The sequence below is a fragment of the Myotis nattereri genome, assembly GCF_964212035.1.
Source record: "Myotis nattereri genome assembly, chromosome: 9".
Classification (NCBI taxonomy): Eukaryota; Metazoa; Chordata; class Mammalia; order Chiroptera; family Vespertilionidae; genus Myotis; species Myotis nattereri.
Genome location: NC_138084.1, coordinates 82,826,102 through 82,839,365, shown reverse-complemented (window position 1 = coordinate 82,839,365; position 13,264 = coordinate 82,826,102). Strand labels below are relative to the sequence as shown.

Genomic DNA, 13,264 nt, shown 5'->3' with positions numbered 1-13,264 from the left:
AAAATATTAGCAACCTGGATCCAGCAATACATTAAAAAGATCATATACAATGACCAAGTGGGATTTATCCGGGGATACAAGGTTTGTAATACATTCACAAGCCAATAAATACGATACATCACATAAACAAAATGAAGGATAAAAATCATATATCAATCAATGCAGAAAAACCATTCAACAAAACCCAGCATTCGTTTATGATAAAGACTCTCAGCAAAGTGGGACTAGAGGGATCATACATCAACATAATAAAGGCCATAGGTGACAAACCTACAGCCAACATCATATTCAGTGGGAAAAACTAAAACCATTTCCCCTAATAATAGGAACAAGACAGGGATGTCCACTTTTACCACTCTTATTCAACATAGTACTCTAAGTCCTAGCCACAGCGAACAGACAAGAAGAAGTAAAAGGCAGCAAAAGTGAAAAGGAGGAAGTCAAATGGTAATTATTTGCAGATGGCATGATACTGTAAACAGGAAACCCTAAAGAATCTATAGAAAACTACTAGATTTAGTAAATGAATTTGGCAAAGTAACAGGTTACAAAGTTAATATTCAGAAATTGGTGACACTTTTATACTCCAATAATGAACTATCAGGAAAGGAAACTAAGAAAACTATCCCATTTAGAATTGCCTCAAAAAAAAAAAATGCCTAGGAATAAATTTAACCAAGGAGGTAAAAGACCTGTATTTGGAAAATTATAAGATGCTGAAGAAAGAAATTGAACAAAAAATGTAAATAACATTATACACTGTGCTCATGGACAGGAAAAATTAACATCGTTAAAATGTCCATACTACTCAAAGCAATCTCTAGATTCAATGCAATTCCTATCACAATACCAATGGTGTGTTTCATAGACCCAGAAAAAAAATAATCCAAAAATTTATATGGAACCAGAATAGCTCTGAATAGGCACAGCAATCTTGAGAAAGAACAAAGTTGGAGGTATCACGCTACCTGATATCAAACTACACTCCTAGGCGATTGTAATCCAAACAGCCTGGTACTGGCATAAAAACAGGCACAAAGATCATTGGAAGAGAATAGGGAGCCCAGAAATAAACCAATGCCTATATAGTCAAGTAATATTTGACAAAGCAAGGAAAAACATACAATGGGGTAAAGAACATCTATTCAATAGAGGATGTTGGGAAAATTGCACAGATACATGCAAAAAAATGAAACTAGACCACTTTCTTACGACACACATGAGAATGGATTAAAGATTTAAATATAAAACCTCAAACCACAAAACTCCTAGGGAAAACATAGGCAGTAATATCTCTGGTATTTCTCTTAGCAATATTTTTTTCTGACATATATCTTTGGGCAAAAGAAACAAAAGAAAAAGTAAACAATGGGACCACATCAAACTAAAAAGTTTTTCACAGCAAGGGAAACCATCAGCAAAACAAAAAGACAACCTACTGAATAGCAGAGTATCTTCAGCAATGAACATCTGATAAGGGGTTAATATAAAAAACTTATAAAGAACTCAGATATCTCAACGCCAAAAAACGCAAACAATTCAATTTAAAAATAGGCAGGGGCCTGAATAGATACTTCTCCAAACAAGATATACAGATGATGGCCAATAGCCATTTAAAAAGATGCCCAAAGCCGAAACCGGTTTGGCTCAGTGGATAGAGCGTCGGCCTGCAGACTAAAAGGTCCCAGGTTCAATTCCGGTCAAGGGCATGTACCTGGGTTGCGGGCACATCCCCAGTAGGAGATGTGCAGGAGGCAGCTGATCGATGTTTCTCTCTCATCGATGTTTCTAGCTCTCTATCTCTCTCCCTTCCTCTCTGTAAAAAAAATCAATAAAATATATTTAAAAAAAAAAAAAAAAGATGCCCAAAGTCACTAATCACCAGAGAAATGCAAATTAAAACCGCAAGATACCACCCTACACCTGTCAGAATGGCTATCATCAATAAATCACCAAACAAGTGTTGACAAGCATGTGGAGAAAAGGGAACCCTTGTGCACTGTTGGTGTGAATGCAGGTGCAGCCACTGTGGAAAGCAATATGGAGATTTCTCAAACAATTAAAACTACCTTATGACCTGGCAATGCCACGCCTGGGTATATATCCAAAGAACCCCAAAGCACTAATTTGAAAAGATACATGCACCCCTATGTTCATTGCAGCATTATTTACAACTAGAGGCACGAAGGGGGGTGTCCCTCAGCCTCGTCTGCACCCTCTCCAATATGGGAGACCTTGGGGGATGTCCGACTGCCGGTTTAGGCCTGATTGGGCCTAAACTGGCAGTCAGACATCCCTCTGACAATCTGGGACCACTGGCTCCTAACTGCTTGCCTGCCTTATTGCCCCTAACTGCTTCTGCCTGCCAGCCTAATCGCCCCCTAACCACTCCCCTGCTGGCCTGATCGCCCCAACTGCCCTCCCCTGCCAGCCTGATCACCCCCAACTTCCCTCCCCTGCCATGACCCACCTCCTCCACTGGGCCCGGCCTCCGCTTGCGGCCATTTTGTGATGGCCATCTTGTGATGACGTTAGGATGTGATGCATGAGTGCGTGAGGACCACCTAGGCTATTTTTAGTATAGATACTAGAGGCCCGATGCATGAAATTTGTGCAAGAGTAGGCCTTCCTTCCCCTGGCTACCGGCACTGGCTTCCCTCTGGCACCTTGGATCCGGGCTTCCCTCCAGCCATCAGCAGGCACCTGAGACCCAGGCTTCCCACACAGCCCCAGCTTCACCTGGAAGGTTGTCCAGAAGGATGTCCAGTCTAATTAGCATATTATGCTTTTATGATCATAGATAATAAACAAGATATAGAAGCAACCCAAGTGTCTATCAATAAGTGAGTGGTGTGGTACATACATACAATGGAATATTACTTGGCCATACGAAAGAAGGAAATTTGCAACAGCATAGATGAACCTAGGAGGTATGATGCTAAGTGAAATAGCCAGGGAAGGACAAATACTACATCATTTCCCTTATGGGTGGAATCTAAAGAGCAAAATAAAGAAACAAACAAAATAGAAACAGACTCATAGATACAGAGAACAGACTGATAGTTGCCACAGGGGAGAGGATTTGGGGGATTAGGTGAAAAAGATGAAGAGATTAAGAAGTACAAATTGGTAGTTATAAAATAGTCTTGGGGCCGATTTGGCTCAGTGGATAGAGTGTTGGCCTGCAGACTGAAGGGTCCCAGGTTCGAGTCCGGTCAAGGGCATGTACCTGGGTTGCGGGCACATCCCCAGTAGGAGATGTGCAGGAGGCGGCTGATCGATGTTTCTCTCTCATCGATGTTTCTGACTCTCTACCTCTCTCCCTTCCTCTCGGTAAAAAATCAATAAAATATATTTTTTAAAAAATAGTCTCGGGGATGTAAAGTACAGCATAGGGAGTAGAGTCAATCATTTGTAATAACTGTGAATGGTGCCAGGTGGGGACTGAAAATATTGGGACAACACTTGTAGAGTATGTGATTGTCTAGTCCAGGGGTGGGCAAACTTTTTGACTTGAGGGCCACAATGGGTTCTTAAACTGGACCAGAGGGCCGGAACAAAAGCATGGATGGAGTGTTTGTGTGAACTAATATAAATTCAAAGTAAACATCATTACCTAAAAGGGTACGGTCTGGTTTTTTTTTTTTTTTAGTTTTATTCATTTCAAACGGGCCGTAGTTTGCCCACGGCGGATCTAGTCACTGTGCTGTACACCTGAAACTAACACAAAGTAATATAAATGTCAACTGAAATTGGAAAATAAAGTTAAAAGAATATACTTCTTTTTACATGTATTAAAATAAGGGTTTTTTTGTCCCATTCTATTAACAGGTTTCTCCACTTTGTTTTAACATGTGGAGAGATTTATGTCGTCCCATGGGCTCTGAGAAGAGGACGGAGTGCGCTTCTCTCCTATATGAATGCGGAATCTCACTGGAAACTCGGTTTGAATGCTATTTGATATGAATGTATATTAAACTGCTTAGAAATCAAGGTTGATATCAAGTCCATATGGCTTACAACTTTTTAATCCATATTTGACATGAAAATTGATGCTACAATTTGTCATACTACAAATTTTTTGTTTCAAGTTGAGTAGTGTGCTTGCTAACAAGCCAACAGAACTCAGTTATAACTTTCGCTGCTACATTGACATCAAAAAAACAAAGCGACTCAGACTATCTCAGAGTAGCCAAAGAATAAGTTGACCTTTTCAAAGAAGTAAACCTCCTTAATAACAATAGTCCTCGAGTGGGCCTAAGGGAGAAAATGCTTTTGGAAGTGCAGTAAGGGCAAGATGAGACTGGGTTATGGTTCCCTAACCCTGCTCTATGAGTTAACTGGCTAAGAAGAGATGTACTACTGGATTGGTAGATTCTAATCTAGACCATGATCTCACCATCAATGAAAGCCGTAAGATCAAGAGTATATTTTAGTGAACTACTAAAATTTATCATTGTAGAATTACCAAAATCTTATGGCAAGCTACATATTGAAATAAATGTCTATGGGCACGTCTAAACAGTTTATGTTCAAACCTGTGCTAAGATTTTACAGACTATGTGATGTACTTTATTATCCACCGCCTTAACTTTAGTACTTTCTTTAAAGGTTTGAATCAAACCCCCTTTCCTGTAGGAAGATTTTCTGTATGTTCTAATTTCGGTCTTCCTGCTATATAATCCTATAACAACCTGTACTCTCCCCTTATTGTAACACTCATTAAGCTTGAAATAACTAAGGACAATTTCCCCATCTCCTATATAATAAAAGCCTAATATGCTAAATGTCTGGTTGGCCATTCAACCAATCAAAGCGTAATATGCTAATGATATGCTAAGGCCGCTCAACCACTCGCTATGACATGCACTGACCACCAGGGGGCAGACACTCCAACTGGTAGGTTTGCTTGCTGCTGGGGTCTGGCAGATTGGGACTGAGCGAGACAGGCCAGACACACCCTGGAGTCCTCCCGTGTCCCTCCCAGGCACCGATCGTGCACCGGTGGGGTCCCTCGGCCTGGCCTGCACCCTCTTGCAATCTGGGACACCCCCAAGGGATGTCAGAGAGCTAGTTTCAGCCCGATCCCACAGGCCTGGCCGAGGGACCCCACTGGTGCACGAATTCATGCACCAGGCCTCTAATTAATTATAAGCTTCACTAAGGCAGGAGCCATGTCTGTTTTGGTTCCTACTGTATTCCCCAGCACAGGGCTTGGCACATAAATATATACTGAGAGGTCTATATGGACAAATAGAAAAAACAACTCAATAAATAGCTACCAGAGTCTCTGAACTCTTTTATTATGTTATAAATAAGACAAAGTAATTTTCACTTGTCTACTTTTGTGATGGTAGTTCTGGATCTACAATTGTCTAATGCTGTGCAGTAAATTCTGAGATATGGACAGCAGCAGAGAGCTAAATTAGATCAGTTATGTAAAAATAATTATATCAGTTAAATTATTTTTATGAGGATCTATTTTATGCTATATTCTTTAAAACACAAAGAAACAGTGTTTGGTGAAAAAAGAGCACTTAGTGGATTGAGCACTTAAAGAAGACATTAACCAGAGAATACATATTCTGGACTCTTCATCTTTACATTACCTTTTCAAAGTAGATGACTTCGCATTTTTGGAAATGTTAATTACTTAACTCTTTGAGTGCCAACCAATATCCTAGGAACTATGCTAAAATTGCCAAGGCATTTTTGCTGATTTTACAGCAGTTTAGGAAAAACAATTATGAATCGCAAGTAAATGAAGTTACATATTCAAAAATTTAAGGAAACCTTTACTACATTGACATATTTAGCAATATCATCATCACTAATAAAAGCAGACTTAGAACTGGACGCCATTTCGAAGCTTTCTTTGATAGTGCTTCTGGCACTTTTGGCAAAAAACACTCAAAGGGTTAACCTAGAACCTGATAATAAAATATCTATAGAAGTATTAAGTAAAATAGCAAATTTCCTTACCCAGGTCAGCAAATCTTCCCCAATTTGATCAATAACAGAGGTCTCATTCCTCTTTCGAACAGTCTTCATTTGCTCATTCAGCCCAACTCAAGGGGAAAAGTAAAATGGAAAAAAAAGTAAGCATATACTCATTACTGGTAGTACCAAGACCTTAAATTAAAAGGAAAAGACTCCGAGTAGTATAGCTACTTCTAATCTCCTTAAGTACAAACCAGGACACAATTCTTACACATCTAGGTATTTGTGAGCTCTATCTGAAAAACAGATGGTAAAGGACCAAACAATGTGGAAAATAGCAAATTACATACAAGATAGATATATCAAATAGTCATTTAATTTAAGACTCCATCTATAACCATACTTATAAAGTACTTGAATTTAAATAATGCAGGTCACTCTGCCTACTGTTCCTCTGAAAATGTCTATGTTCACAGGCAATGGACATAATCTAGCCTGAACTTGACAATGCATGTTGGTGAAACCTAAAATCATTCCCAAAGAAGTGAGAAGGCATGCATAGGGTGGCAGGTGTTGAAGGACAGTGATGGCATTCCTGGTGAAAAAAGATGAACCACGAAGGGACACGGGGAACAGTAACTCAGAGAGGAACGGGCACACGGCCATGAAGTCCGCGATGACCACCACCAGGGATCCAGCAGGAGAGAGCTCCCCTGTAGTCACTCGAGCGTCCCAAGCAAACAATAAAACAATGAAATGATCTAATTCATGGAAATGACACCACCACGGGTTATCTATTGCGTATTACTATTTGCAAAATGCATTTATCCATATCTATTACATGGGATGTGTATTTTTAAAAACATACACACTATAACTGATAGGAAGTTTTCAAGGGTAGTTTTGACAACTCATGTTTTTCAGCTTAGACACTGACATTTGATCCCGAGTCCTGTGTTAACACGTTGAATAGAAAAGGCTGGTGTGGGAATGGGGTGAAGGTTTATCCAAAGATCCAATCACTTCATTACATTGTGCTCTTTTACATATTTGAAATGTTAGGGACAAAGATCAGAGTAAATTTCTCTTACTGTGAAGCTGAAGAATATCTTCCAAGTTCGAAAAAATTTTCCTTAGTTCTGAAGGTGACAGAATTCCCTCTCTGCATACTCGCTGGTAGAACACTTGATCAAGAACCTTTAATGTTCGAACATGAGCTCTTTCAGTGTAAAATAATTCTAAACAGAAAAGAAATAAATATAACATGTGGCCGCACTTAAAATAATTCTACTAAAAGTCGAGTTCCCATCTCACACCACGCAGTTATTACAATATTATAGCCCATATTCCTAAAGGCTTCAGCTGGAATTAACTAGCAAATAAGTTATATAACAACCATTTATAGTTTAGAAAAGGTGAAGTCATTTTTTTTTATCCACAGAACTCACCTACATATTGGCTCTAAGAGTTTAATATTGGCAAATGAAAAACATCATTATAAACTGTTTTGTACTTAAAAGGTAACAGTGTACTCCAAAACTCCTCTATCTTTTTAAAATAGTAGCCACCAATCATAACTACATTAGAAAAACATAAGCCCAAACATCATACAGCCTTTAAATGGAGCCCCCCTCATAAGAACAGTACTCTTGGTTATCTAACACCTATCAAACCTCATTTCTGAGGCCAGACCTGCAATCTCACTGTCTCAATGTTACTGGGGACAAGAGGGTATTTATGAAGTCACATCCTAAGGGCAGGAGAGGGCAGTGCCCACGCACCGCTGCTGCGCACGTGCGGGGGGAGGAAGAGCGGCACCAGGGTTAAGGGGGAGCTGGGTGCTAGTTTTCTCCCCGTCACTTATCAGCTGCACAAGCTTAATCCCTTCAACTGCCCTGAGCCTTGGCATTCTCATTCAGAATCGATGAACAAGATGAAGAGTCTGAAAGTGATGAGGCAAATGTCTCAATGATTTTTCTGGTTTTGAAGTTCAAGGATCCTCTATATAGTTTAATTTCATCTTCGTTTAAAACAAAAGGCAAGCAGAAACGCGGAAGCAAACACCAAGGCCCAGGGCATTGTCTGCTACAATAAACACACGTAAGCAACAACTAATTCAACTCACCATTAATCACTTCCTGCCTTTTGATCTCACAGGGCTTCAGTCCCAGCAACACCTCTCGGCTAACGAGCTGCTGCCAGCTGGGGGGGTCAGTTTCCAAGTCATGGTCAAACTGCTCGTCCTCACTTTGACTTTCTCCAAAAGCGATGCTGTCTAGCCTGGAACAGAAACAAGGACGGAGAGTCCCAGCCGAGGACACACGTCTCAATGGGAAACAGCAGGTCTCCACTCGTGCGTCACAGCACAGAGTCCGACAAACTGTGGACAGTGTTTCTTTAAAAAATCTCTTATTTTGCAATTACAGTTGACAGACAATATTACATTAAATTCAGGTGTACAACAGCGATGAGACGTTTATGTAACTTACAAAGTGATCACCCGGATAAGCCTGTCTTACACCACAGCTATGAAAACGTTATTGGCTATATTTCCTACGCTGTACTTAATATTTCCATGACAATTTTTATAACTTAACTGCTTCCCCCTTTTCACCCATAAAAACCTTACTCTCATTGGCAACCATCTATTTGTTGTTTGAATCTAGGATTTGTTTGTTCATTTATTTTGTTTTTTAGATAAACCATATAACTGAAATCATATGGCATTTGCCTTTCTCTGACTTATTCACTTAGCTGCTAAGTGAATAATACCCTCTAGACCAGTGGTCGGCAAACTCATTAGTCAACAGAGCCAAATACCAACAGTACAACAATTGAAATTTCTTTTGAGAGCCAAATTTTTTAAACTTAAACTATATAGGTAGGTACATTGTTACTGACCTACCTATACAGTTTAAGTACTCTTGGTATTTGGCGCGTATCCCGCAGCCCGTCTGCACCGTGTCTCCCGTCGGCAGACCGACCGACACCCCCCACTTCTTCTAACGCCACTTCTTCAAAATAGACTTGCCCAGACCGAAAACCGCCTTCTGCGAGTGGGCCACGAAGTTTCATTCGCACTGTACGTGCGCGCCCGCACGTGGTATTTTGTGGAAGAGCCACACTCAAGGGGCCAAAGAGCCGCATGTGGCTTGTGAGCCGCGGTTTGCCGACCACTGCTCTAGACCCATCCATGTCACAAATGTTAAGATTTCATTCATTTTATGGCTGAATATTCCATTCTATATATGCCCCGTATCTTCTCTGTCATTTGTCTACGGACGGACATTTAACTTGCATCTGTATCTTGGCTATCACATATAATGCTGTACTGAGTATAGGGGTGCATACAGCTTTCCAAATTAGTGTTTTGAAATACCCACAAGTGAAATTGCTGGCTAATAGCGTAGCTCTATAAACTTCTGAGGAACCGCTACAATGTTTTCCATAGTGGTTATCTCTACAGAAAGGTTCCCTTGCTCCACCTCCTCTCCAAAACTTATTTATTGATAAGGCATTTTGAGGGATATGAAGTGGTGTCTCACTGTGGTTTTAATTTGCATGTCCCTGATAATTAGTGATGTTGAGCAACTTATATATTTATTGACCATTGATCTCTCCTATTTGAATAAATTTTTATTCAGGTCCTCGGAACTTTTTTAAATTCAATTGTTAGGGGTCTTTATTTTGTATTAGTATGATTTCCCTAGACATTTGGATATTAACTCCTTATCGGATATATCATTAGAGAATATTTTCTCCCATTTAGCAAGCTGTCATTTTGTTTTATTGATGGTTCTCTTCATTGTGCAAAATCTTTTTAGTTTCATGTAGTCCCATTTGCTTATTTTTTTCTTTTGTTTCTTTCCCTTGCCTGAGAAGACATATCCAAAAACCTACAACTAGAGCAATTATTAAGAGTTTATTACCTATGATTTCTTCTAAAAGTTTTATGGTTCGGGGTCTTACTTTTAAGTCTTTAATCCACTTAGAGTTTATTCTTGTATACGGTGTAAGAAAATTATCCAGGGCGGAAAATGGCACAGTCTACAGTTACATTTATTTCTGGCATTCGAGGTTGGTTCATATCAGCAAATCATTTCAGGTTTGCAACGTGTCAGGTATGTCTCAGTGCCAGACTCCCAGCCACCTCTCCCCGAGCTGCTCTTCTCCCCAGACTCCACAAGTCCGCACCTCAGTCATGGGGATCAATTGTTTTGACTTAGGTCAGAATCACATCTGACAAAATGACGGGAACCAAGCGGAACACGAAGCTTAGGCTGACAGCTACGCTATGAGTAACCAAGTCCTGTGTCTTCCAGGATTGGTTAGACTTGAATGATGCTGACAAGATGCCCTTGGAGCCATTTCTAAGAAGCTGCATCCAAGGTTCAAAAATGAAGAAAAGAAAATGGGGACTTTAAAAAGCAACACTGCAATTTAAACTCAAGCTGGAGAGCTGAGCGCTCCGAAGGAAGCCAGCTGCACACGCTGAGGACACTCAGGAGCCCGATGGGGCATTCCTCCTGCTCACAGCTGGCCCGGGGCTGAGGCCTCCTGCCTACAGCCAAGAACCCTTCCTGACAGGGCAGCGCATGAGAGAAGCATTTCCAATTTTGGATTCTGGTATATTTGAAATTTATTAAAGCAGATGATTGCAATCACTCAAAATATGAAAGACATTTGATAGCTAATAAAACCCTCCATAACTTAAAAGTTATCCAGTTCCATCCTTTTGCACATATCGCTGTTTTCCTTATACCATTTATTGAATAGACTCTCTTTACTTTATTGTAGTCTTGCCTCCTTTATTATAAATTAATTGATCATAATAGGCATGGGTTTATTTCTAGACACTCTATTCTGTTCCACTGATCCATGTGCCTGTTTTTTTTTTTTTAATTTTTAAAAAATTGATTTTAGAGAAGGGAGAGGAAGAAACATTGACTGGTTGCCTCCCACATGCATCCCAACTGGGGATCAAACCCTCAGCCTGGGCATAGCAACCTGGGCAATGTGAACTGGCTGGGAATTGAACTGGTGACTTTTCAGTGCACAGGGCAACGCCTAACCAACTGAACCACACTTGCCAGGGCGTATGTGCCTGATTTTTATGCCAATATCATGCTGTTGTGGTTACTACAGCCCAGTAGAATAGTTTGGTATCAGGCAGTATAATACCTCCAACTTCGTTCTTTCTCAAGTGGTTCCATATGAATTTTAAGATTATTTGTTCTAATTCTGGGAAAAATGGCACTGGTATTTTGATACGACTGCACTGAATCTGTAGATGGCTTTGGGAAGTATTCACATTTTAAAAACGCTAATTCTTCCTAGATGAGCACAGTCTACAGCAGTGATGGCGAACCTTTTGAGCTCGGCGTGTCAGCATTTTGAAAAACCCTAACTTAACTCTGGTGCCATGTCACATATAGAAATTTTTTGATATTTGCAACCATAGTAAAACGAAGACTTATATTTTTGATATTTATTTTATATATTTAAATGCCATTTAACAAAGAAAAATCAACCAAAAAAATGAGTTCGCGTGTCACCTCTCACATGTGTCATAGGTTCGCCATCACTCGTCTACACTTACATTTATTTGTATAGTTTTCAATTTGATCCTTCAATTTCTTAGAGTTTTCCAAGTATAGGCCTTTTACCACCTTGGTTAACTTTATTCCTAGGTATTTATGATGTAGCTGCAAATGGGATTGGTTTTTAAATTTCTCTTTAAGAAATAATTGTTATTATCGGTATAAAAGATGCAACTGGTTTTTCCTGAATATTAATTTTGTACCTTTCTATTTTATTGAATTTATTAGTTCTAATAACTTTTTGGCAGAATATTTAGGGTTCTTTATTAGCTGTGGGTTTTCATGTGTGGCCTTTGTGCTGAGGTATACCCCCTGTATCACCACTGTCTGAGTTTTCATCTAAATCAGCGGTTCTCAACCTGTGGGTCGCGATCCCTTTGCGGGGGGGGGCGGGGGGAGTCGAACGACCCTTTCACAGGGGTCGCCTAAGACCATTGGAAAACACATATATAATTACATACTGTTTTTGTGATTAATCACTATGCTTTAATTATGTTCAATTTGTAACAGTGAAATTGTCAGTATTAAAGGGTCGTGGCATCAGGAAGGTTGAGAACCACTGGCCTAGAACTTTCTTTTTTTGTAGTGTTTGTATGGTGTTGGTATCAGGATAATCTGGCCTCATAAAATGATTTTGGGAGTCTTCCCTCCCTCCATTTTTTAAAGAATAGTTTGAGAATAAGTATTACTTTTTTGAATGTTTGGTAAAATTTTCCTGTGAATCCATCTGGTCCAGTGCTTTTGTTTGTTGGGAGTTTTTTTATTACTAATTCAATTTCTTTAGTAGTTATTGGTCTGTTCATATTTGTTTTTTCAAGCTTGGAAGATTGTACATTTCTAAAAATTTATCAACTTATTTCAGGTTGTCCAATTTGTTGCAATAAATCAGTTCGTAGTCTTTCTTTATAAACCTTTGAATGTCTGTGGTGTTGGTTGTCTCTTCTCTTTCACTTGATTTTATGTATTTGCCTCCCCCATTTTTGTTGTTGTTGATGAGTCTAGCTAAGGGTGTATCAACTTTATCTTTTTAAAGAACTAGGTCATGGTTTCATTGATCATTTCTTTTCCTTTTAAAAAGAACTCTTATTTCATTTATTTCAGCTCTGATCTTTATTTTTCCACCCTTCTCCTCACAATGGGGTTTGAGGTTTTTGTTCCTCAAGGTAGGCCCGTTTCGCTACATTTCCCCATCGGAACTGCGGAACTGCGCTGCTTGTGCCCCATCGATGTTGGTAACTGTGTTCTCATTTTCATTTGTCTCAAGGTAGCTTTTCATTTATCCCTTGATCTTGTTAATCCATTCACTGTTTAGTAGCACGTTATTCAGCCTCCATCCTTGTGTTTTCATTATTATTTCTAGTTTTGTGCTATTATCTTCGCAGAAGATGGTTGTTTCCTTTGTAAATTTACTGAGACTTGTTTTGTGACCTAACATGTAGTTTGTCCTGGAAAATGTTCCATACGCACTTGGGAAGAATGTATTTTCTATTCCATGCATTCATGTCTCTGGACCTATGTAACAAACTGACATATCTCAGAGAAGAGGGGGTTGGGAGGAACAGAAAGAACATATATGCAGAGCCCATGTACACAGACAATAGTGTGCTGAAGGCATGGGGTGGGGATGGGGCTGCGTGGAGGGAGGCATAGGGGTGAGGGTGAATGGAGGGGCATCTGTAATACTGTCAACAATAAAAAAGTAGGACAAGCCCTGACTGGTTTGG

The 13,264-nt window shown here is 39.7% G+C and overlaps 1 protein-coding gene across 1 annotated transcript in view; it reads right to left on the bottom strand.

The window, feature by feature from the left end:
• The window catches only part of ARHGEF12 (Rho guanine nucleotide exchange factor 12), a 132,722-nt gene that overhangs the window by 31,595 nt on the left and 87,863 nt on the right, over nucleotides 1-13,264 (bottom strand). The window contains exons 24-26 of the mRNA XM_081098582.1: nucleotides 8,066-8,220; nucleotides 7,032-7,178; nucleotides 5,983-6,068 (exon numbers count right to left, since the gene is read on the bottom strand). Of these exons, the coding sequence (XP_080954708.1) occupies nucleotides 5,983-6,068; nucleotides 7,032-7,178; nucleotides 8,066-8,220 (388 nt within the window). The remainder of the gene's footprint in view (nucleotides 1-5,982; nucleotides 6,069-7,031; nucleotides 7,179-8,065; nucleotides 8,221-13,264) is intronic.